Source organism: Tachyglossus aculeatus, chromosome 21 (assembly GCF_015852505.1).
Source record: "Tachyglossus aculeatus isolate mTacAcu1 chromosome 21, mTacAcu1.pri, whole genome shotgun sequence".
NCBI lineage: Eukaryota > Metazoa > Chordata > Mammalia > Monotremata > Tachyglossidae > Tachyglossus > Tachyglossus aculeatus.
This window is the reverse complement of record NC_052086.1, coordinates 54,066,386-54,092,598: the sequence shown is the minus strand read 5'-3', so window position 1 is coordinate 54,092,598 and position 26,213 is coordinate 54,066,386. Positions and strand designations below refer to the sequence as shown.

Sequence of the window (26,213 nt, the reverse complement as noted above, 5' to 3'; positions counted from 1 at the left end):
ACGAGGAGGATCAGGAGTCAGGGCAGTGAAGACCACAAACACAAGCCTGGTGGCAAGCACCATTGGGACTTCTCCATTCATTCATTCAATCGTATTTATTGAGCGCTTACTGCGTGCAGCGTACTGTGTTTCCAGCCCCCCAAATAAATCTTCCTTTCATCTGAAATTTCTGGAAATCTGAGTTTCCGTTCACCCCAAAGAGCTGCAACTGGAGACGCGCCCAAGCCCGTTGTTGGGTAGGGACCGTCTCTATATGTTGCCAACTTGTACTTCCCAAGCACTTAGTACAGTGCTGTGCACACAGTAAGCACTCAATAATAATAATGATGGCATTTGTTAAGCGCTTACTGTGTGCAAAGCACTGTTCTAAGCACTGGGGGGAAAAGAGAAACTAAAAATTGAAATTGAAATTGAAAATTATTCCTAAAATAACTATGCAGGAGCACAAAGTACCTACCTGTTTTTTAAGCCGAGAAACTGGATGGAAGTGAGAACGATAGCTTTCCGCACAGCCGATTAATGCTTTGATTGTTGCATTCTCCTGGTTTATAAAAACAAGTTTAACGATATTTCTATAACTTTTAGATTATTCTGACTTTTTTTTTTATAAAAGCAACAGATCACCTGCACTCAATCAATGGTATTTATTGAGCGTGTACTGTGTGCACAGCACTGGATTAAGCTCTTGAGAGCTCTGGGGAGAAGCCGGTTGGGGGAGTACAATATTCATTCATTCATTCGATCGTATTTATTGAGCGCTTACTGTGTGCAGAGCACTGTACTAAGTGCTTGGGAAGTACAAGTCGGCAACATATAGAGACAGTCTTAATCCCCATTTTACAGATGAGGGAACTGAGGCCCAGAGAATAATAATAATAATAATAATGGTATTTGTTAAGCACTTACTATGTGCAAAGCACTGTTCTAAGCGCTGAGAAGTCGTGACTTGCCCAAAGGCGCACAGCTGACGGTTGGCAGAGCCTGGATGATAATAATAATAATAATAATAATGGCATTTATTAAGCGCTTAGTATGTGCAAAGCACTGTTCTAAGCGCTGGGGAGGTCACCAAGTGATCAGGGTGTCCCACGGGGGCTCACAGTCTTAATCCTCCTCCTCCTCCCACTCCCCATCCCCCCCGCCTTACCTCCTTCCCCTCCCCACAGCACTTGTATATATGTATATATGTTTGTACATATTTATTACTCATTTATTTATTTTACTTGCACATATTTATTCTATTTATTTTCTTTTGTTAATATGTTTTGTTTTGTCCTCCGTCTCCCCCTTCTAGACTGTGAGCCCGCTGTTGGATAGGGACCGTCTCTAGATGTTGCCAACTTGGGCTTCCCAAGCGCTTAGTACAGTGCTCTGCACACAGTAAGCGCTCAATGAATACGATTGAATGAATGAATGAATCCCCACTTTCCAGATGAGGTCACTGAGGCCCAGAGAAGTGAATTGACTTGCCTAAAGTCACCCAGCTGACAATTGGCAGAGTCGGGATTTGAACCCACGATCTCTGACTTCAAAGCCCAGGCTCCTTCCACTGAGCCATGCTGCTTCTCTGTAAATAATAAATATACAGCGTGGCTCAGTGGAAAGATCCCGGGCTTTGGAGTCAGAGGTCATGGGTTCAAATCCCGGCTCTGCCACTTGTCAGCTGGGTGACTTTGGGCAAGTCACTTCACTTCTCTGGGCCTCAGTGACCTCACCTGTAAAATGGGGATGAAAACTGTGAGCCCCTCATGGGACAACCTGATAACCTTGTAACCTCCCCAGCGCTTAGAACAGTGCTTGGCACATAGTAAGCGCTTATTAAGTGCCATTATTATTATTATTCTCTGGGCCTCAGTTCCCTCATCTGTAAAATGGGGATCAAAACTGCGATCCCCCTTGGGACAACCTGATCACCTTGTAACCTCCCCAGCGCTTAGAACAGTGATTGGCACATAGTAAGCGCTTAATAAATGCCATTATTATTATTATTTATTATTATTATTCTCTGGGCCTCAGTTCCCTCATCTGTAAAATGGGGATTAAAACTGTGAGCCCCCAATGGGGCAACCTGATCACCTTGTAAGCTCCCCAGTGCTTAGAACAGTGCTTGGCACATAGTAAGTGCTTAATAAATGCCATTATTATTATTATCATTATTATTATCTTGGCCTCAGTTCCCTCATCTGTAAAATGGGGATTAAAACTGTGAGCCCCCCATGGGGCAACCTGATCACCTTGTAACCTCCCCAGCGCTTAGAACAGTGCTTTGCACAGAGTAAGCGCTTAATGTCATCATTATTATCATTATTAATATAGCATATAATATGATACATTATATCATATAATATGTAATATATAATTTATATAATATAATATATAATGTAATATATTATAAACATCATATATTATAATATATAATGTATATAATATATTGTATAATATAATATATTATAAACATTATAATACATAATGTATATAATATATAATATAATATATTATAAACATTATATATTATAATACATAATGTATTAATAGATGATATATTTATAGACAATACATTAATAGATAATATATTAATATAATAATAATAATAACAAATACGATTGAACGAATGAATAAAGTAGCCGCGGGCACATCCGTGCGGGCAGCGGGGGAGCCAGGAGAGGAACCCCCGGGCCGGCGGAACCCGGAGCGCGGCGGGCCGCGTCCCCCGCCCGGACCAAAACGCTGACGCGCCGAGCCGAGGCCGGGAGGGACCGGAAGTCGGGGCGCGGGCCGGACCGGAAGTCGGGGCGCGGGCCGGAAGTGGGGGGCGGACGCTTTAGAGCGTCGGTTTCCGGCGCCGGACTCACGCGGGCCTCGGCGCCTGAGGCGATCCCTGGGCGTCCTGTCTGTTTTTCCTCAGTCTTTGCGTCTCCATCTCTGTGTTTTTGTGTGTTTGTGTGTGTGCCCATCGTCCACCTCTGTGCTGTCCGCCCCCCGGCGCCATGGGCATCCTGGAGAAGATCGCGGAGATCGAGAAGGAGATCGCCCGGACCCAGAAGAACAAGGGTGAGCTCCATTCATTCAGTCATTCATTCATTCATTCATTCACTCACTCCATTCATTCATTCATTCACTCATTCATTCCCAGAAGAACAAGGGTGAGCTCCATTCAGTCAGTCAGTCAGTCATTCATTCATTCACTCATTCATTCATTCATTCATTCACTCATTCATTCCCAGAAGAACAAGGGTGAGCTCCATTCAGTCAGTCAGTCATTCATTCATTCACTCATTCATTCATTCATTCACTCATTCATTCCCAGAAGAACAAGGGTGAGCTCCATTCAGTCAGTCAGTCAGTCATTCATTCATTCACTCATTCATTCACTCATTCATTCCCAGAAGAACAAGGGTGAGCTCCATTCAGTCATTCATTCATTCATTCATTCATTCACTCATTCATTCATTCATTCACTCATTCATTCCCAGAAGAACAAGGGTGAGCTCCATTCATTCATTCATTCACTCATTCATTCATTCAATCGTATTTGCCGTGCGCAGAGCACTGGACTGAGCGCTTGGGAAGTCCAGGTTGGCAACATTCATTCATTCATTCAGTCGTATTTATGAGCAGCACCGCGGCCCAGTGGAAAGAGCCCGGCCTCTGGAGTCAGAGGTCATGGGTTCGAATCCCGGCTCCGCCACATGCCTGCTGTGTGACCTTGGGCAAGGCGCTTCACTTCTCGGAGCCTCGGTTACCTCATCTGGAAAATGGGGATGAAGACCGTGAGCCCCACGTGGGGCAGCCTGATCGCTTTGTATCGCCCCAAGCGCTTAGAACAGTGCTTTGCACATAGTGAGCGCTTAACAAATGCCAACATTATTATTATTGAGCCCTTACTGTGTACAGAGCACTGGGCTAAGCGCTTGGGAAGTCCAAGTTGGCAACATTCATTCATTCAGTCGTATTTATTGAGCGCTTACTGTGTGCAGAGCACTGGACTAAGCGCTTGGGAAGTACAAGGTGGCAACATTCATTCATTCAGTCGTATTTATTGAGCACTTACTGTGTGCAGAGCACTGGGCTGAGCGCTTGGGAAGGACAAGTTGGCAACATTCATTCATTCAATCGTATTTATTGAGCGCTTACTGTGCGCAGAGCACTGGACTGAGCGCTTGGGAAGTCCAAGTTGGCAACATTCATTCATTCATTCATTCAGTCGTATTTACTGAGCGCTTACTGTGTGCAGAGCACTGGACTGAGCGCTTGGGAAGTACAAGTTGGAAACATTCATTCATTCATTCAGCCGTATTTACTGAGCGCTTACTGTGCGCAGAGCACTGGACTAAGCTCTTGGGAAGTACAAGCTGGCAACATGCATTCGTTCATTCAGTCGTATTTACTGAGCGGTTACTGTGTGCAGAGCACTGGACTGAGCGCTTGGGAAGTACAAGTTGGCAACATTCATTCATTCATTCATTCAATCGTATTTACTGAGCGCTTACTGTGCGCAGAGCACTGGACTAAGCGCTTGGGAAGTACAAGTTGGCAACATTCATTCATTCATTCAGTCGTATTTATTGAGCACTTACTGTGTGCAGAGCACTGGACTAAGCGCTTGGGATGTACAAGTTGGCAACATTCATTCATTCATTCAATCGTATTTACTGAGTGCTTACTGTGTGCAGAGCCCTGGACTAAGTGCATGGGAAGTACAAGCTGGCAACATTCATTCATTCAATCGTATTTATTAAGCGCTTACTGTGTGCAGAGCAGTGGACTAAGCGCTTGGGAAGTACACGTTGGCAACATTCATTCATTCAGTTGTATTTATTGAGCGCTTACTGTGTGCAGAGCACTGGACTACGTGCTTGGGAAGTCCAAGTCGGCAACATCTAGAGCCGGTCCCTACCCAACAGCGGGCCCACGGTCTAGAAGGGAGAGACAGACAATAAAACAAAACATATTAACAAAATAAAATAAATAGAATAAACATGTACAAATAAAATAAATAAATAAATAGAGTAATAAATCTGTACAAACATATATACAGGTGCTGTGGGGAGGGGAAGGAGGTAAGATGGGGAGGGGGAGGAGGGGGAGAGGAAGGAAGGGGCTCAGTCTGGGAAGGCCTCCTGGAGGAGGTGACCTCTTCTCCTCTCCATCCCCCCCGCCCTACCTCCTTCCCCTCCCCACAGCACTTGTGTATATCTATTTGTGCAGATTTATTACTCTATTTTACTTAATAACAATAATGATGATGTTGGTATTTGTTAAGCACTTACTATGTGCCAAGCACTGTTCTAAGCGCTGGGGGGATACAAGGTAATGAGGTTGTCCCGCGTGGGGCTCCCAGTCTTCATCCCCATTTTACAGATGAGGGCCCAGAGAGGTGAAGTGACTTGCCCAAGGTCACACAGCAGACAAGCGGCGGAGCCGGGATTAGAACCGATGACCTCTGGCTCCAAAGCCCGGGCTCTTTCCACTGAGCCACGCTGCTTTTCTCTTCTACTTGTACATACTTAATATTCTGTTTATTTTGTTAACGATGTGCATTATACTTTTACTAGTACATATGTAGTATTCTGTTTATTTTGTTAATGATGTGCACAGAGAAGCAGCGTGGCTCGGTGGAAAGAGCCCGGGCTTTGGAGTCAGAGGTCATGGGTTCAAATCCATGCTTATATGTGGAAAGAGCCTGGGCTTTGAAGTCAGTGGTCATGGGTTCAAATTAGTGTATATATGTGGAAAGAGCCCTGGCTTTGGAGTCAGAGGTCATGGGTTCAAATCCATTTATATATGTATATATGTGGAAAGAGTCTGGGCTTTGGAGTTAGAGGTCATGGGTTCAAATCCATGTATATATGTGGAAAGAGCCCGGGCTTTGGAGTCAGAGGTCATGGGTTCAAATCCATGTATATATGTGGAAAGAGCCCGGGCTTTGGAGTCAGAGGTCATGGGTTCAAATCCATGTATATATGTGGAAAGAGCCCGGGCTTTGGAGTCAGAGGTCGTGGGTTCAAATCCATTTATATATGTATATATGTGGAATGAGTCCGGACTTTGGAGTCAGAGGTCATGGGTTCAAATCCATGTATATATGTGGAAAGAGTCCGGACTTTGGAGTCAGAGGTCATGGGTTCAAATCCATGTATATATGTATATATGTGGAAAGAGCCTGGGCTTTGGAGTCAGAGGTCATGGGTTCAAATCCATGTATATATGTGGAAAGAGCCCGGGCTTTGGAGTCAGAGGTCATGGGTTCAAATCCATGTATATATGTGGAAAGAGTCCGGACTTTGGAGTCAGAGCTCGTGGGTTCAAATCCATGTATATATGTGGAAAGAGCCTGGGCTTTGGAGTCAGAGGTCATGGGTTCAAATCCATGTTTATATGTGGAAAGAGCCTGGGCTTTGGAGTCAGAGGTCATGGGTTAAAATCCATGTATATACGTGGAAAGAGCCTGGGCTTTGGAGTCAGAGGTCATGGGTTCAAATCCATGTATATACGTGGAAAGAGCCTGGCCTTTGGAGTCAGAGGTCATGGGTTCAAACCCATGTGTATATGTGGAAAGAGCCCGGGCTTTGGAGTCAGAGGTCATGGGTTCAAATCCATGTATATATGTTTGTACATATTTATTACTCTATTTTACTTGTACATATCTATTCTATTTATTTTATTTTGTTAATATGTTTTGTTTTGTTGTCTGTCTCCCCCTTCTAGACTGTGAGCCCGCTGTTGGGTAGGGACCGTCTCTGTATGTTGCCAACTTGTACTTCCCAAGCACTTAGTTCAGTGCTGTGCACGCAGTAAGCGCTCAATAAATACGATTGAATGAATGAATGAGGGCCAGCGCCCAGGCCTGGGGGCGAGGGGGCTGTACTAACCGCTTAATACTAATAATTATGGTCTCGAAGTGTTTACTATGCGGCAGGCACTATGCTCCGCCACTTGTCAGCTGTGTGACTTTGGGCAAGTCATCATCATCATCATCATCATCAATCGTATTTATTGAGCGCTTACTATGTGCAGAGCACTGTACTAAGCGCTTGGGAAGTACAAATTGGCAACATATAGAGACAGTCCCTACCCAACAGTGGGCTCACAGTCTAAAAAAAGTCACTTCTCTGGGCCTCAGTTCCCTAGTCTGGAAAATGGGGATGAAGATTTGTGAGTCCCACGTGGGACAACCCGATCACCTTGTATCCCCCCAGTGCTTAGAAGAGTGCTTTGCTCATTGAAAGTGCTTAACAAATACCATCACTATTATTACTAAGCGCTGGGGTGCATATGAGCAAGTTGGTTCTGGCACAGCCCCTTGTCATTCATGCATTCATTCAATTGTATTTACTGAGTGCTTACTGTGTGCAGAGCACCGTACTAAGCGCTTGGGAAGTACAATTCGGCAACAGATAGAGACGGTCCCTACCCAACAACGGGCTGACAGTCTAGAAGGGGGAGACAGGCAATAAAACAGAACAAGTAGGCAGGCGTCAGTACCGTCAGAATAAGTAGCATTATAGATATGGGGCTCACAGTTTCAATCCCCAGTTTTCAGGTGAGGTAATCGAGGCACAGAGCAGTAAAGTGGCTTGCCCAACGTCACACATCAGAAAAGGGGCGGAGACGGGGTTAGAAGCCATGACCTCCTGACTTTCAGGCCCGAGACCCTCATCCTGCCTCTGGCATGGAACACCCTCCCTCCTCAAATCCGACAGACAATTACTCTCTCCCCCCACCCTTCAAAACCTTATTGAAAGCACATCTCCTCCAAGAGGCCTTCCCAGACTAAGCCCTCTTTTGCTCTTTTCCCACTCCCTTCCGTGTCACCCTGCCCCGCTCCCTTTATCCACCACCCTCCTCCCCCAGCCCTGCAGCACATATGTACGTATCCGTAATTTATTTATATTAATGCCCGTCTCCGCCTCTAGACTGTGAACTCATTGTGGGCAAGGAGTGTGTTTATTGTTGTATTGAACACTCCCAAGTTCTCGGTACAGTGTCCTGCACATAATAAGCGCTCAGTAAATATGAGTGATTGAGGTCTGTAAAAGACTTTGGCCTGGATTGAAAATGTCCTGAATAAGTAACAAGCAAGGGGGTGGGGGATTATGAAGATCTGAGCACTGTCCAGTTGGCGGGGTGTTTGGGGGCAAGAGTTCATTACTTGTTCATTCATTCATTTAATAAATGAATAAATACGATTGATGATGATGATGATGATTCATTCAATCGTATTTTTTGAGCGCTTACTGTGTGCAGAGCACTGTACCAAGCGCTTGGGAAGTACAAGTTGGCAACAGATAGAGACGGTCCCTACCCAACAGTGGGCTCACAGTCTAGAAAGGGGAGATTTCCTTGGTCTTGGAAATTCCTATTAAGGACCTAGCCAACTCTTTAAAATACACACAATTTTCATTGAAAGTTTCGAGAGAGGATGGAAATGGGGCGAAGATGCTGAAGTGAAAGCTGCCCCTGCTTATGGGACCAGGTGTGGGATAGTTTTCCCTCCTTCATTTCTCCTACTTGTCCTCCTGGAATGTTCTGGCATTTCTGCACCCTATTAAGTCGTAAAGCTATTTGCCACCTCATTAGAGGAGGTTGCTTTTGGAGAGGAACAAGGAGGTACAAGCTGGTAAAAGATTGTCAAGAGAAAACTGACAATTGAAGTTTGACCCGTGTGAATCATAAATCATCCGTCAGGGAATGAGGAGTCAGCTTGGGGTTCTGAGTCGAGAATCTCAAGGAGACCCAAAGCAGTTCTTTCTCTCATCTCATGAGAAGTTTAGGGTTAATAATTGGCAGCAGTTGGAGTCCAGATAATCAATCAATCGATGGGATTTATCGAGCGCTTACACTGTACTTGGAGCGCTTGGGAGAGTATTCATTCATTCATTCATTCAATCGTATTTATTGAGCGCTTACTGTGTGCAGAGCACTGTACTAAGCGCTTGGGAAGTACAAGTTGGCAGCATATAGAGACGGTCCCTACCCAACAGTGGGCTCACAGTCTAGAGTACACCACAGCAGAATCAGCAGACACGTTCCCTGCCCGTCACAAGCCGTTAGTCTAGAGGGGGAGATGGACTAATATCAATAAGTAATTTATAATCCATAATTATGGCGGTCAAGAGAGGCTTGACTAGAATTGTAGTTTGAACTTGTCATCTGCCGCCGAGAACCTTCCCGCGTTGCGTGCCTTGTCCATCCAACGCCTTGAGTCTGTTTAAGGATTTCCAGCCGATGCCCAGAGTGACCGGTCTGACCTCGGGTAAGACTTAGGTGGTCACTTCATCTTCAACATCTGGTTTTGTGGTCTTCAGCTACCGAGTACCACCTTGGCTTGCTGAAGGCGAAACTTGCCAAGTACCGAGCTCAGCTTCTGGAACCCTCCAAATCTGCCTCGGCCAAAGGAGAAGGCTTCGATGTGATGAAATCCGGAGATGCCCGAGTGGCACTGATTGGTTTTCCTTCTGTGGGGAAGGTTGGTGATCGCACTTGTCTCTGGAGAGAGGGAGGGAGGGGTGAGGGTGGGTCGGGGGGACAATTTTGGTGTTTTGGTTTTTTTGACCATTTAGAATGGATAAAGAGGTTAGGTTTCCAAGAATCCAGTTCTTCCCACCTTCAGGCAGGGCGGTACAAAATAACTGACTCCGAGGTTGCTTTAGAAAGAAGTTTCAGTGCTTCTCAGAAATCTGGTCAAATAGCTAACCCAAATTCTTCCCTGTGCTGAATAGTCAACCCGCTTATCTTTGAATCCAGTTCCAATTCTGTTCCTCTCACAATCAGCCCCAGATTCTCCGTCCAACCTGACGTGGCCCCTCCCCGGTCCTGATTCTTTCCTGGCCTGGCCCGAGCTCAGCTCCAAGGCTCCAGTGACCAGGTCCAGGACTCACCTGTAAGTTAGAGCTGCTGTGTATGTACCAGGATTTGTACACACGTGGCATCTGTGTGGGCTGTATACATCCTACTAGGCGATCTCGGCATGTCAGCCCCCTTCCTGAGTGTGATAACGCCCCAGCCCCTGCACTTAGCCCGTTTTAACAGGGTGGGCTCGGGGTACTAAAGGACTATCCACACTTGGCAGGGAAGTGGGCATAGTTTGACTTGGCTTCTAGATTTGCGATTTGCAAATGGACCCAGTCTCATGCCTGTAGATAGTACCCATCACTTCTCCAACCTGAATAATCCCTGACTTCTTTCATCAGGGCTCTGTTTTTCAACGCTCAGGTAATTCGAGGGAGGCCTCTTGACGGCTTTGCTAAAGTGGAGAGGCTTGGGCTGGTCATCTGGCCGTAAGAAGGGCTCGATCAGTGTGAAGCAGAGTGGGACATTACCTTGGGGTTCCTAAACTTTCTGATCCCCGTAGTGAGGTGGGTGGGGGAGAGGCGGTCTTTGCCCTTTGTTGTCTTTATTTCAGTTCCTCAGCAGGTCTGAGGTGCCTAGTAAGGGGAAAGAATGCTGTACATCCACAAGTGGTTGGAGGCTAAGTGAAGAGAGAGCACTCTCTCGAAAATGCAGGCAAAATGCCCTTAATGCACCTGGAAAAATACGCTTAATGCACTTTGGGAAATGTGCTCAATGCACCTGGTGACCCATTCCTTCTTGGGTTCGTGCACCAGTCTCTGGCCCATCATAAGGTAGTTCCATGTGCCTTCTATCCCCAGAATCTCCTCCACCCCCGTTATTATAAACAGGACTTTTTCCTCCTGACACCCTAGCCCAGTCAGTCAGGGAACTGGCCTAGGATACCTAAAGCCGCGTGGCCAACACCCCCGCTACAGGTTGATTGCAGGTAAACGGGATGATCGTAATGGTCATAATGGTGGTAATAATAATAATGACGGTATTTGTTAAGTGCTTACTATGTGCCAGTGGTATTCGTTAAGTGTTCACTCTGTGCCAAGCACTGGGGCAGAATACAGAATAACCAAGTGGGACGCGATCCCTGTTCCCCGGGGGGCTCCCAGCCTAAGAGTATTTGGCATCAGCCCTCATAAACGACCCCGCCTTATTTTCAGTCCACGTTCCTGAGCTTGATGACCTCCACTGCCAGCGAAGCGGCATCCTATGAATTCACCACGCTGACATGTATCCCGGGGGTCATTGAGGTAAGCCCACCTGGCTGAAGGCTGGAAACAAAAGCTGATGTGAAGCAAGGTGACCATATGGGTCTCTGCACTGAAGCCCTTTTGGCAGATCCCAGCTGGTATTTCTCACCCCAGTCAGTCAGAAGTATTTATTGACACAGACTCTGTCCTCTCCTGGTTCTCTTCTTATTTCTCTGGCCATTCATTCTCAGTCTCTTTTGTGGGCTCCTCCTCCCCCTCCCATCCCCTTACTGTAGGGGTTCCTCAAGGATCAGTTCTCGGTCTCCTTCTGTTCTCTATCTACACTCCCTCCCTTGGTGAACTCATTCGCTCCCACGACTTCAACTATCATCTCTACGCTGATGACACCCAAATCTGCATCTCTGCCCCTGCTCTCTCTCCCTCCCTCCAGGCTCGTATCTCCTCCTGCCTTCAGGATATCTCCATCTGGATTTCTGCCCGCCATCTAAAACTCAACATGTCCAAGACTGAACTCCTTATCTTCCCTCCCAAACCCTGCCCTCTCCCTGACTTTTCCGTCACTGCTGACGACACTACCATCCTTCCCGTCTCACAAGCCCGCAACCTTGGTGTCATCCTCGACTCCACTCTCTCGTTCACCCCTCACATCCAGTCCATCACCAAATCCTGCCGGTCTCACCTCCGCAACATCGCCAAGATCTGCCCTTTCCTCTTCATCCAAACCACTACCCTACTCATTCAATCTCTCATCTTATCCCGACTGGATTACTGCATCAGCCTCCTCTCCAATCTTCCATCCTCCTGTCTCTCCCAACTTCACGCCGCTGCCTGGTTCGTCTTTGTGCAGAAACGCTCTGGGCATGTTACTCCCCTCCTCAAAAATCTCCAGTGGCTACCAATCAACCTACGCATCAGGCAAAAACTCCTCACTCTCAGCTTCAAGGATCTGCATCATCTCGCCCCCCCCCACCTCACCTCCCTTCTCTCCTTCTCCAGCCCAGCCCGCACCCTCCGCTCCTGTGCCGCTAACCTCCTCACTGGGCCTCGTTCTCGCCCGTCCCGCCGTCGACCCCCGGCCCATTTCCTCCCCCTGGCCTGGAATGCCCTCCCTCCGCACATCCCCCAAGCTAGCTCTCTCCCTCCCTTCAAAGCCCTACTGAGAGCTCACCTATTCCAAGAGGCCTTCCCAGACTGAGCCCCCTCCTTCTTCCCCCCTCCTCCCCCTCCTGCATCCCCCCGCCTTACCTCCTTCCCCTCCCCACAGCACCTGTATATATGTTTGTACATATTTATTACTCTGTTTATTTTACTTGTACATATTTATTCTATTTATTTTATTTGGTTTATATGTTTGTTGTCTGTCTCCCCCTTCTAGACTGTGATCCTGCTGTTGGGTAGGGACCGTCTCTATATGTTGCCAACTTGTACTTCCCAAGTACTTAGTACAGTGCTCTGCACACAGTAAGCACTCAGTAAATACGATTGAATGAATGAATGAATGCCTTGCACAGAGCACTGAATTGAGCACTAAGGAGAGTACAGTACAACGGAGTTGGTACACACATTCCCTACCCACAGTGAGCTTCCAGTCTATTTGGGGGAACCCATGAAGAGTACAATAGAACAGAGTTGGTAGACACATTCTCTGCCTACAAAGAGCTGACAGTCTAGTTGGGGAAGCCCAAGCTGCCATACTTCCAGGACTTGGGTCCATGCAGGGTGGCCTGCGTGGAACAAGAAGACAGTTCTCCGATGGGTTGTTCTTAGCGGCCGGATTACTGGAGGGTCAGACAGATTTTTGTCTCGAACCAAACTGGAGTTTTGTTTTGTTTTTTAACCCCAAGTAGAGCAAGCTGTTGCCTTTCACAGGGTAGTTTGAGATTCCTGGAGAAGGCTTTTGCGAAAAGATGTCCTTTGTGCTGATTCTGGCCAAATTAGAGGCTCCTAGCTCAAGTTGAAATCTTTGAAGTTGAATTACCGAAGAGCACGCAAATTGGGTTCTCCAGACCATGTGCTCGGGCAGTGCTTTCATCAGATTGAGCGGACGGAGGGATCGGAAAGCCAGCCTCTACAGCCAGCTGACCATTAGACCACTAAAGTGGAAACTCTGCCGGTTTGGCAGTTCCGGATTTTAAAATCTGTTGAAGAGAAATTTCTGGAAAGCCAAGGGTAATTCTTCAGTGGGGAGGGCAATGGCAATATTTTGTCCGACAGTGTTACCGTAAGGCAAAGTCCCGTGTCTGATTTGAAGAGCGCTAGGGGCGTTCTTTCCGGGGCCTTTGAGCAGAGAGCTCAGCAGTGCTCCCATTTCATCTCCTGACACCTTTCTTCTGTTCCAGTACAAAGGAGCCAACATCCAACTGTTAGATCTTCCTGGAATCATTGAAGGTGCCGCTCAAGGTGAGGAAATGACTTTTATTTAAATAGGATTGGGCAAGGGGGGGGCGTTTATGGTATTTGTTAAGCACTTACCAGGTCAAACATTGTTCTGAGCACTGGGGTAGAAACAAGTTAATCAGGTTGGTCACCATCCCTGTCCTGCATGGAGCTCACAGTCTAGGTAGGAGGAAGGATAGGAGAAGTGAGAAGTCTTGCCCAAAGCCACACATCTAGCTGTTGGCAGATCTGGGATTAGAACCCAAGTCCTCTGATTCCCAGGCCCAGGGTCTTTCCACTAGGCCATTCTGGTTGGGAAGGGGGAGCTGGAAAGGGAAGCTGCCCAGGCCTAGACCCTGCCTGCCCAGGGAATGATCCAGACCCGCTCAGTGCATCTCCTTAGATTCTGCCTCGGCCTCCTTATAACTGGACACTGAGATAGGCTCATTCCACAGGGATGCTTTTATCTTGGCTCCTAATTTTTGATGAATTGTGTATCTTTTTAAATGGTCCAGTTGCCTTTAATTTGTTTCCTATCGTACATTTCCCCTTTTCTGTACAACCGTCCTTCCCCAACTTAGATTATGGGCTTTTTGAAGATCAGGGACAGTATCTGATATATTTGTGTGTGTGTGTGTGTGTGTGTGTGTGTGTGTGTTGTATCGACCAGAGTAAGCACTTAATGAATACCAGAACAAACTTTCAAAAATGAATGAATTCTGAGGCAGTATGGTTAAAGTGTGCTTGTGGTTTTTTGTTTTTTTACTGTGGAGGGAGGCTCACTTGTGTTTGAGGTGGCTGAGAAGGGCAAGCTCATTGTTAGGCATCCCTTCACTCCCTTCAAGTTTTCAGAATCTCTAAGGAACGAGTTCAGCGGGAGTTAGCTGTTCTGCCAGAATTTCATGGGGTTAATGCCATGAAGCATTTAGATTGTGAGCCCAATGTTGGGTAGGGACTGTCTCTATATGTTGCCAATTTGTACTTCCCAAGCGCTTAGTACAGTGCTCTGCACATAGTAAGCGCTCAATAAATACGATTGATGATGATGATGATGATGAAGCTGGGCAGCTCTGGGGTCTTTGAACTCCCGTCAGGGGTGGACAGGCTTCCCTAGATGTTAGAGCCGGGCTCCTGTCCGGTCTGGGAAGAGAGCAGGCATCGCCTGGGCTGCCTGACCAGCAATCCGAGCAAGATTGTGCCCTGACTTTCCCCTCCTCTCCTTTCCCAGTCTTCGTTGATAGGAGAGAGAGAAGTGTCAGCAGGTTTGACATCTCGACCCCAGAGTAAAGCTGTCTTCCATGGAGGGTAGTGGAGTCCCCAGAGAGCTCTGCAGATGTTGTAGGATCCAGGTCTGGCCCTTCCCTGAGGGTATAACCACTCCATTTCCCCATTCCAGGGAAAGGCAGGGGCCGGCAAGTGATCGCCGTTGCTCGGACCGCCGACGTCGTCATCATGATGCTCGATGCCACCAAGGGGGAGGTTCAGAGGTTAGTGCGTGAAGCGAACGGCCGAAGCAGAGCCCGCCAACCCCGGAGGAGCCGCGCGAGGATCCCGGCGGTGGCTGGCCGGGAATCCTCAGCGGCATCTGCCCAGCGGTCCTCCAGGGTCCTGCCACAACTCCTGACGAGGCGACCCACCGCCTCGGCCAAATGATCCGCCCTAGGTTGCCTCCCCTTGAGTCAGAGGTGTCAGGCGCCCGGGGTGCTGGCCAGTGAGGGAGGAGGGGAGAATTCCCATTTCCCCTCGTTCGGGATTTCTGGCGCGACAGGGTAGGACCAAATCTTTTGTAAGCGGACGTCACCCCTGGAGCAGGACGGAGGTTGACTGGGTGGGTTTTGCTTGCTGAAGGCCTTGCCAAGGAGCTTGGGAGTACATTACAACCCAGCTGACCACGGTCTAGGGGCCTGGGCTTGACAGGCCGCAAGCCCTTTGAAGGGTTAACCCGGCCGGACTGCTCAGCAGCCTCCCGGGGCTCTAGCTTAACCTAGTTGAATCTCCTTTTCCACATCAAGGGGCTTCCCCGGCTTGTGACTGGCTGTGAGCTTCCACGGTAAACACCAGCCTTCCAGGGATCACTGTCCTTGCTTGGTTTCCTTCCCTTCCAAACCCCAAAATTCATCGTTGGAACTCCTTGGTCCCTTGCTGCTGATCCCTCGGGCCAGGGCTAAAGGGAAGGACTGAGAAGCCAACTCCGTCAGCTTGTGGTTGTAGGGAAGAAGGCTTTATTTTTGGGGTGCTGGGTAATGATGAGCTAAAGAGGGCCCTTGGTGTGACAGATATGCCCTGGGTTGATGGCGTCCTGGACTTCCCCACGGGGTGGGGAGAGATAGAAAGAAAAGGGAAAAGGGAGAGGAGAGAGAATCAGTTGGGCGGAACCGAGCCATGCATGGTTTGGCAGCAGTGTCAGAGGTGGGAAGTAGATGGTTTTTCACCTCCCTCCTGCCGAGCCAGGGAATGCTGTGCTGCTCCATTTATCGACTGGAGGATGAGGTCTGGGGAGGTGCAGTGATTTTGCTTTAATTCGCCCCACCATTAGGGTTACGTAATCCAGGGCCAAATTCAAGCAGGCGGCAGGTTGAGGCCATCTTTTGCCCAGATCCAGCTGTGCAGGGCACAGCCAGAGTGAAAAATGAAGACGAAAAGTGGGGCGGATGTCGGGGGAGGACCGTCCTCCTCCACTTCGTTCCCACTTGAGTCGCATCACTTGCTCAGCTCCCCTGTAGTTACGGATTTGGCCTGGTGGTAACCGACTCCTTCCCTCACCCCCTTTTCTTCTCCTTCCTGGAACATCCTTTCTACTACGGGCCCTCCTCCGCCCCCATCCTAGATGTGCAGTGGTCAGGGGTGTTTCACAGACCACATCCTCGCTGCATTTATATTGTGGCTATTTCTGTTGGCCTGATAGAGCACTGAGGACACTGTTCAACCCTCAGTAAATACCATCGATCTTTTTGAATGGCAGGATTGTTTTTCTGTCTGAAAAGGCGGAACCCCAGTGTATCAATCAGTGGTATTTATTGAGCGCTGACTGTGCAGAGCACTGTATTAAGTGCTTGGGAGAGTATACTATAATCAGAGTTGGTAGACACATTCCCTGCCCGAAACGAGCTTACGCTTCTTGGTCTCTTCCTGAAGAGCGGGAGGGTCCTTAGGTGATGTGTTTGGAAAGAGTAGATGCTCGTGGGGCATCAGACTTGCCTGCTGGGTTGGATTGCGTCGTAGCTTAGATGCTCTCAAAGCTACTTCCTGAACCATGCCCCTCGTGTTGCCCTGAACTAAGTAAAGGGGCATTTTGTTTGTCAATCTTTGCAGGTCTCTGTTGGAAAAGGAATTAGAATCAGTAGGAATCCGACTAAATAAATACAAACCTAACATCTACTTCAAGGTGAGAATTTTCTGGGCCGTTCAGCATTCTGCATTCCTTTGTGCGCAACTTAAAGAAGGTATAGGTGCTCTCCTGTGGACCGTCTTCTCCAACCAATCTGGCTTTTTTGTTTGTTTGTTTTTCTTCCAAGCCAAAGAAAGGGGGTGGAATCTCCTTTAACTCCACAGTCACACTGACCCAGTGCTCTGAAAAACTCGTGCAGCTCATCCTTCATGAGTACAGTATCCTTTCCCTCAAGAAGTTCAGGTATGATAACCTCTATAATTCTTTCCACTGCCGCAAAAGCCCGTGATGATGACAGAGCTCCCGCCGTGGGGGAAAGTGGATGAAAAGCCGGGTGCTGGGACGTCAGAACCAAGAGCCTGTGCATCGGAATAATAATAATTATGGTATTCATTAAACGCTTACTATGTGCCAAGCCCTGTTCTAAGCACTGGGGTAGATACAAGGTAAGCAGATTGTCCCACGTGGGGCTCACAGTCTTAATCCCCATTTTACAGTTGAGGTAACTGAGGCACAGAGAAGCTAAGTGACTCGCCCAAAGTCACACAGCTGACAAGTGGTGGAGCTGGGATTAGATGGATTTGCACCGTGCCCCTTGTACACTCGCCTGCCAGTCACGTCCCCCCGGAGCATGGGGTGCAACAAGCTAGTTGGTGGGCACGGTTGGCAACATACTGCACAGTCCGTGTGAAACCCAGGAATAGAGCCCAGGTGTCAAAAAACAGCCCGGAAAGTCTCAAACCTGGGATTCAGAGGACCTGGGTTCTAGTGCCGGCTCCACCACTTTCCTGCTGTGTGATCTCGGACAAGTCACGCAACTTCTCTGGGCCTCAATTTTGTCATCCGTACAATGGGGAATTCATCATCATCAGTGGTATTTCAGGACCAAGCACTTTGTACAGTGCTCTGCACACAGCGCTCAGTAAATAACGATTGAAGGAATGAATAGCACTTCTCCCTCATACTTAAGCTGTGAGCTCCATGTGGATCTAGGACTGTGACTGAGCTGTTTAATACGTATCTACCCTAGCGTTTAGAACAGTGCTTAGCACAGAGTAAGTGCTTTACAGCGCTTAGTACAGTGCTCTGCACACAGTAAGCGCTCAATAAATACGATTGAATGAATAATTGTGATCATTGTTATGATCTGGTCTCCTGGTTCCCAGAACAGTGGCTTTTCCACAGGGCCAAAGTGGCTACTAAAAGCCGCCCAGTGTTTTGGGTTCTCGTGGCCCATTTAGAAAGGATTTCCAGAATCTGGAATTTGGAACAGGCAGCAGAGGCCAAAGTAGGAGCCATTTAGCTGATAGTAGTCCTCTAGACTGTAAATGAATTTTGGTCAGGGACTGTGTCTGTCAACTCTGTGCTCTTAGAACACAGAGTTCATGCAGTAAGCACTCGATAAATACCATTGATTGATACCATACCTTGGGTAGTAGAAACTGCCCAGTGAAATTACTTCTTGGTGTAATACCTTGAAGTTCCACCTTATCTTCAAGGTTGGACTTGGTTTTTATACGTGAGGCAGACCGAATTCTAGTGTGGATATGAACCAAATTGAATCTGACAGTTTCACTGAGGCCTATTTTCTCCCCAGGTAGCCTGAAATTTTCCTGCAGCCTTTGCACGTCTGCCCTGGTCTTCCAAGCAGTTTGTACCTGAATTTGAAATACACATTCCCAACCCATTCTTTTCCACGTTGTCTATCATTTTTTGCTTCCGTAGCAATTGATATTTATTGAGAGCCCACTGTGTGCCGAGCACCGTACTAGGTCCTTGGGAGAGAACAACACAGTAGAGCTGATAGACCCATTCCCTACCCACGAGGAGCTTTCGCCTGTTCTTTAGGTGTTTGAACTTTGCACTTCCTGCTAAAGACAATACCCATCAGTTCTCAATACTGTCCCTCCTTTAGATTGCCCATTTCGGTGTTAATAACCGTATGGAATACCCGTTGTACGGGGAAGCACCGTACATGGCGTTGGGAATAGACAAAAGTATAAGTTGGGAGTCTTGCCCTCAAGGAGTTTCCAGTCCAACCAGAGATACCAGGCACTCAGAGCCCATGCTAATCCCCTTTACCTAGTAGCGCACTTCTTTTCCCCAACCTTGATTTTTTTTTCGTTTCCTTATCTTTGGGCCTGACGATATTCCTTTTTTTTTTTTTAAACAAATTTTAGGAAAATTAGCAGCATTTAAAGCAGGGCTGTCTCCAAGTCCGTAGAGTGTTGTGCTTGGGACATAGACCTCGGAAATTAAGAACAGATCAGGTCTAGGCTGTGATGTTTCTCAATCCAGGCACAGGCATCCATCTTTTAACGCTAGGACACCCCAGTAGTACTAAAGGGGGAGTTCTCTAACAAGGCGCTGCTAGGCCAAGAAAGCCCTTGATGGCATTTGGGTGTTTTGAGGAAAAAAAAAAATGCATTATATGATTTGCTTCGCTAACTATATTTAGGACACCAAGATCTGGGGAGCCTCTGGAGGTCAGGGGGCTAATATTTTCTACACATAGCACCAGAAAGTGCAGGTTAGTCTCCCCCGTCTTCCCTCATTCTTCCTTGGTTCCGTTGGTCCTTCTTTAATGTGCCCAGTCAATTCTGCAGTCAGATGAAGGTTTGAGAAGCAGTGTGGCCTAGTGGAAAGAGCTCAGGCCTAGGAGTCAGAAGGACCTAGATTCTAATCCTGGCTGTGCTTGTTGTCTGCTTTGTGACGTTGGACAAGTCACCAACTTCTCTGTGCCTCAGTTCCTTCTCCTGCAATATGGGGATTAAGACCGTGAGCCCCATGTGGGGCGTGGACTGTGTCCATCCTCATTAGCTTGTATCTACCCCAGCGCTCAGTACAGCGCCTGGCACTTAGTGCTTAACAAGTGCCATTAAAAAAAAACAAAAACCTGCCTTGGTGGATGTAGCCTTAACTGTGGCCACCTCAGAAATCTTCAATGCAGAAGTCCTCTTCAGAGAAGACTGTTCCCCAGATGAGTTTATTGACGTGATTGTCGGAAATAGAGTGTACATGCCCTGCCTTTATGTAAGTAGCACACAAAACCCTGGTTGGGGTTGGGTCAGTGGGTGGTGTGATTAACTGTGAGATGCCGTTCTTAACCAAGGGCCTCCTTTTCGACCATGCTGCCCTGAGGCTCTTAGGAAATGGGCTGCTGAAGTGATGGGGGAGGATTGCGGCTGCAGAGGGAGACTGAAGAGACGGGGCCTCTCCTTCATCCTTGGGACAACCAGTTGAAAGATATTTCAGATTTGCGTTTGAAACTAGGACATATATCTGAACACTGCTTTCTTTTGGGAAGCCTCCCTTCCAAAGCAGTCTCTTGGATCCAAAGCTCAGCTGCGGTTGTGAGTGATGGAACGATTCCATTAGCTTTTTGGGATTCGAGACACTTGAAGTTGGTTGTTACGTCCCTGAGAGGACGGAAAGATGAACGGTGGCGTAGAAACTTGGTCCATCCCACTTTGGTCTCCATCCCACCAAAAATCTTCACCTCCTTCCCTTTCTCTGATTCAGGTTTATAACAAAATCGACCAGATCTCAATGGAGGAAGTTGATCGTCTGGCACGAAGGCCAAACAGTGTTGTGATCAGGTGAGGGAACTGGAGAGCTCACTTCAACAGCTGTTGATTGGCGATGCTTTTGATGCAGAAGTGTTTCACTAAAATGTAACAGCAGCAGAAATGGCCTAACAATGCAGACAGATTTCATAGGGTTAGAAGAATCCATCCCGTCATAAATTGCATTAGGTTACGCTTGGACCGTTTAGGTGCTGGGGAGTGGAGTTACATTGCAGCTATTTCCTCCCAAGGCACCCATAGTGACTGTGTTTCTTCTGGGGAGAGAAATGAAATTCCATCATTCGTTCCAGTTCCATTTAGTGCCATAATGTGTGTGTGAGGGAGAGAGAGAGAGAGTGTTGGGTAGTGACATACGCACCTCTTCTTTCTGAGATGTTTAAATCCTAGTCCCGGTCCTTTGGATTGGAGAGTTTCCATTTGGTATTTGTGATCAGAGAAGCAGAGTGGCATAGCAGATAGAGCCCTGGCTTGGGAGTCAGAAGGTCATGGGTTCTTATCCCGGCTCCATCCCTTGTCTTCTGTTTGACCTTGGACAAGTCACTTCACTTCTCTGTGCCTCAGTTACCTCATCCATAAAATTGGGATTGAGACTGTGAGCCCCACATAGCACAGGGACTGTGTCCAACCCAATTTGCTTGTATTCACGCGAGCTCTTAGTACAGTGCCTGGCGCATAGTAAGCACTTAACAAGTGCTACTATTATTATTATTGTTATTATGTGTGGCCTCGGGATCATCTTATGGGCTTAAGTATCTAAAATGTAAAGGCCTCAGGCCACAACTTCACCTCAGTAAAGTCCCCTTCTCCCCACTGTCCCCGCCACCATTGGACCTAATCTGATTCTGCTATGAGCATCGGATCACTTATTAAATAATTTACTTACATCACTGAATTTCCCCACAGCTTTTTAACGAGCTCAGCCTAGCAGTAAAAGACAAGCTTTGGCTTTCTTCTAATACCAGGTCTTCACTGGACTCCCCTTCACATCCCTGCTGAGGGACACTCCTCAGCTTGTCATAGGTCTGTGACTCTCGGGGGAAAGTTAAACATTTCAAAACCTGTGCCAAATTAGTTCCGAAATGACGGCAGTGCCTGCTAGAAGATTAGATTAGTTCTGTTAGGCATGACCAGGCCGTGGTAACGTCAGATGTCACTGGTAAAAGCATCATGTCATCGTAAAAACAACGAGCTGACTTCCCTTGGTTTTGTGCATCCTCCTCATTATCAATACTAGTATTATTTAGGTATTGGTTAAGTGCTTACTATGTGTCCGAACTATTCTAAGCACTGGGATAGGTAGAAGATATTAATAATAATAATTATGGTACTTGTTAAGCGCTTACTGTGTGCCAAGCACTGTTCTGAGCATTGGGTTAGATTCAAGTTAATCAGGTTGATACAGTCCCTGTCCCACATGTGGCTCATACTCTTGATCCTCATTTTACAGATGGGGTAACTGAGGCCCAGTAAAGTGACTTGCCCAAGGTCACAGAGCAGACACGTGGCATAGCCGGGATTAGAACCCAGCTCCTTCTGGCTCCCGGGCCCGTGCTCTACCCCCTTCTAGACTGTGAGCCCGTTGTTGGGTAGGGACCGTCTCTATATGTTGCCAACTTGTATTTCCCAAGTGTTTAGTACAGTGTTCTGCACACCGTAAGCGCTCAATAGATGCGATTGAATGAATGAATGAATGAATACTAAGCCATGCTGCTTCTCAAGTTAATCAGGTTGGATACAGTTCCCGTCCCACCTGGTGCTGCTCACAGTCTAAGTAGGAAGAAGGGTAGGCATTGAAATCCCCATTTTACAGCTGAAGAAACTGAGATACAGAGAAGGGAAGCGACTTGCCCACGGTCTCACAGCAACCATCCGGCAGAGCCGGGATTAGCGCCCAGGTCCTCTGACTCCCAGGGCCGTGCTCTTTCTGCTAGGCCATGCTGTTCCTTGACCTTCACCCCCACACTTGTGTAATGAAGTTCTGGGGGCACATAGGGCGAACTTGTCTTCTAGCTGATGAGCAAACACAACAGCATCTGACCAATCTCTGGGGTGTGTGTCTTTGTGTGCGTGTGTCTCGTTGCAGCTGTGGGATGAAGCTGAATCTCGATTTCTTGCTGGAGATGCTGTGGGAGTATCTGGCCTTGACATGTATCTACACCAAAAAGAGAGGACGTAAGATGAAGGGTGGCTATGGACAAATCAGGAATGTGTCCCTCTTGGGTGGGGATGGGGAGCTGGAGGAGAGCAGGGAACATATAGATAACCTCAGATGGGTCTGGAGCCCCGACTATTTAGGTTGGAAAGTACTTAACCTTGAGATCCACCTTCTGGCCCACCGTCCTGCCGTGTGTTCAGTTAGGAAAACTCAGGCTTTGAACTGGAAACTGTACCTGGTGAGATCCACGAGAATTGAATCTTCACAGCCCCAGCCCCGTTTTCAAGGCCACGTGAGCATCGGGTCTCTGACGCCAACAGTTGAAACTGACCTCGCAGATAAAGAGTCGTGGCTCCCTGGATTTAGGCTGAGAGCAATTGTTCTCTTTCTGTTATTGAGGTCCAGATGTTTTGATGTACTTTACCTAAAAGTCATTGATGTGATGATGAGTTAAGTTGAGGGCATTGTGGTGGTGGAGGGGTGGGGGGGTTTGGTCATGACTGGCTCCCTGACTTGAGTTTCTCTTTTGAAAGTCAAGGTTGTCTGAAGCGCCCCAGGAACTTTTGCAGGGAAGCGTGTCAATGCACGGAGAAGATTAAATCGGGCTTTGAAGAGCTAGAGCTGGGGGATAGGAATTGATTTAGATGCAGCAGTTCGGTCTTTAACGGCTCTGCATGTGAAAATCAGGAGGGGGGGTCCTTGCTGTTGCTCGTATTGGATTGTGCATTTGGAATGAAACCAAGAATTAACAATTTATCTCTAGTGCTTGGGCTAGGTGTGTTTCTTTGCCTGATCTCCAGCATAATTAGATAAGTTGTACAGCATAGAATTGAATTTTTTTTAAAGCCACAATTGCACTTCTTTCTCTTTTTGCCATCTAGAGAGACCAGACTTTACAGATGCCATTATTCTCCGAAAAGGGGCATCCGTAGAACATGTGGTAAGTTAAAGGAGCAGAAATATCCAGAGAAGCGGCATGGCCTAGTGGATAGAGCAGCTTACAGACTACAGGGGGAACAGACACTAATAGAAATTAAGAATTTACCGATAGTTCAGCTTCTGCAGTGTGAACCCAGGGGGATTTTACCAGGTTAAGAAGAGTTTAGAGGTGGATGGGAAAGATTTGGGCATGCGTTAGTGAAAGAACCCTGATTCACTTCTTATTTCCTGTCGCGCCATTTCTCTGAAGTAGAGAGTGAGGTCCTGTGTGAACCTCTCGGAGTCTGTCATCCCATCTCTGAAAAGTGGCATGCCTCAGGTCACAGAACGAATCAAAATATCTGGAATATCATCAGATCAGTGTTCTTTCCACTAGGCTGCAGTACTTGTCTAGCATTAGAAATGCTTCTGCCTCTTCCTCATCGTCATCATTAGTATTTGTATTAGCACTTACCATGTGCAAAGCGCTTTACTAAGTGCTTTGGCGAAGAGTTGGTAGACACGTTCCCTGTCCACAAAGAGCTTAGTCTAATGAAGAAGATAAAATTACTTTCAGTTAATCAGTGGTAGATATTGAACACTTACCTTCCAGAAAGCACTATACTAATGTCTTGAGAGAATGCAGTTCAACAGAGTTGGTGGACACATTCCATTCATTTGTTCAATCATATTTATTGAGCGCTTATGGTGTGCAGAGCACTGTACTCAGCTCTTGGAAAGTGCATTTCGGCAACAAATAGGGACAATCCCTACCCAACAACGGGCTCTGGCCACAGCGAGCTTACAGTCTGAGACAAATAAAATTTCACTGTGAGAGTACAGTCCAACAGAGTTGCTACACATTTCCTGCCCATAACAAGCTTGCAATCTCCTGAATCAAGGAGGGGAGAGGAGGTACTATGCATGAGGGGCCCAGTAAAATCAAGAATTAAAAATGGGGTCTTTCCTTTCTTCTTCAGTGCCACCGGATTCACCGAACACTAGCCAGCCAGTTCAAATATGCTTTGGTGTGGGTAAGTACCCTCAGTTCTCTTGCTGACTTCAACATCCCCTCTTCCCTCCTAAAAGAGCCTGTTTAACTCCATATTCTCGTTGTTTCCTCTTCTTCTTCGAGGGCACAAGCACGAAATACAGCCCTCAGAGAGTTGGACTGACCCACATGATGGAGCATGAGGATGTCATCCAGATAGTCAAGAAATAACCTTTTTCCACCGCTCATCATTGGTGCCTGACCCCGACCTAGTCTTTCGAGTGAAAACCGGCTGATTGTGATCCTTGGGGAAAAAAAAAAAAAAAAGGAAGAGGAACCTGGTGAGCTCCAAAGCCAAAGATGCTTCCATGAAGCTTGGTCAGTAGGACAGGAGAAGACTATAAATAAATAGCATTTGGGGGAAGAGAGGGGAATAATGCCAAGAATTTTGCCTATTAGATTGTTTTGACCTTGTTCGCCTGAGGGTAATTCTGAACTCAAAAACCTGGAACTGGAGGGTGTCCTGACAACCCAAAATGGGAGCTGGCCACCTGTCTTCCCTACTTCGATATCTCTCACACCTCCAGCCTCCCTCTTACTGGCCCAATTCAGGCTGTTCAACCAAATAGCCACCTTGGTCTGTAGGCTAAAGCGTTTTCCTCCTCGGACCCTCAGTGTTTGTATTGGAGCCTGCGTGTTTTCCCTCGGTTAGGGATAGATCATCCCTTGTTCCTCTGTTTTCCACGCCCGATGGACTTGAAGACGATGAGGTGCACGGCTGGTCAGGGTAGGGTTTTTTTTTTTTTAAATCCCCCTTTCCTGATCCTCTTCCTGAGCCCTGAATCTGCTAGGTCCCAACATTGGATATTTGAGACGGCTGGGCTATCACCTGTCGGGCATCTTGTCACCCTCTCGACCCTCTTGATCTGTCGTGAGTTTCCTAAGGATGCTAAAAGAGTTCGTGCCTCCCATTGCTTCTGTCTGCCTGACGAAGCAGGGTTGTGGTAAGCGGGAAGGATGACCGGATGCTCATTGGAAACCGAGTCACAGATAAATCTACTTCTTCCAAAAGAAGCGCAGAAAACACCAGAATGAGAAGTTCTCCAAGGCTTCCCTGATTCAAGACCCCTTCGTTCCTCCTACAGGTGGTCTCCAGTCTCCCCGACCTCCAAGAGAAAGTTTTGGGGTGAAGCTTCCCACTTCAGACTTTGAGTTTCTAAATATATTGTCTGAGAGATTCTGCCTCCTGAATGGCTTTCATCCCCCTCACTCCAAGCCTGCGGCTACTTTCACAGCCCAGGAAGTTCTTAACATTGAATGGTGGCTTTCTAATCGCTCCGATTGCACATGTCCTGAGGGGCTTCTCCCCAGTGCTCTTGTTTTGCTCTCTCCCCTCTGGTCTCCTTTTTTGATTTAGAGATTAAAATGGAAGAACTGAAAATAAAAAAAGGTATCTCATACGCAAAGCCAACAGATGCTGGGTCTTAAGTCGATCAAGTCGGGCCCTAATCGTCCCCGTCTTCCCAGAATGGGAGGGATTCAGAGTGCGAGAGACGGCAGGTAATTTGAAACAGAGTCCAGATTTTGCAGAGCAGGGAGTGATGTGGAGCTGGTCGTGTGTGATCATGCCCTAAGGCTTGCACTGTCTTCTGAGAAAGGTGGAAAGGATTCAATGGTTTAGAAAATTGCAACGAGCGTGCAACTGGGAAGGGAGCATAGCAGGCCCAGATCCCCTGGGGTG

The 26,213-nt window shown here is 47.4% G+C and overlaps 1 protein-coding gene across 1 annotated transcript; it reads left to right on the top strand.

The window, feature by feature from the left end:
- The first annotated feature begins 2,843 nt into the window (after positions 1-2,843).
- On the top strand, positions 2,844-25,935 carry DRG2 (developmentally regulated GTP binding protein 2). Its single transcript, XM_038763609.1, has 13 exons — positions 2,844-3,051; positions 9,309-9,469; positions 11,007-11,096; positions 13,397-13,457; positions 14,830-14,920; positions 16,746-16,818; positions 16,949-17,039; positions 19,757-19,854; positions 20,344-20,420; positions 22,492-22,580; positions 23,445-23,503; positions 24,462-24,515; positions 24,617-25,935. The coding sequence occupies exons 1-13, from the start codon at positions 2,988-2,990 to the stop codon at positions 24,701-24,703; spliced, it is 1,095 nt and encodes a 364-aa protein (XP_038619537.1). The 5' UTR covers positions 2,844-2,987; the 3' UTR covers positions 24,704-25,935.
- The last annotated feature ends 278 nt before the right edge of the window (positions 25,936-26,213 follow it).

Coding starts and splice junctions, on each gene's coding strand:
- DRG2 (XM_038763609.1), top strand. CDS start 2,988: ATGGGCATCCTGGAGAAGATCGCGGAGATCGAGAAGGAGATCGCCCGG. Junction 22,581..23,444: donor CTACACCAAAAAGAGAGGAC/GTAAGATGAAGG, acceptor TTTGCCATCTAG/AGAGACCAGACTTTACAGAT. Junction 23,504..24,461: donor GGGCATCCGTAGAACATGTG/GTAAGTTAAAGG, acceptor TTTCTTCTTCAG/TGCCACCGGATTCACCGAAC.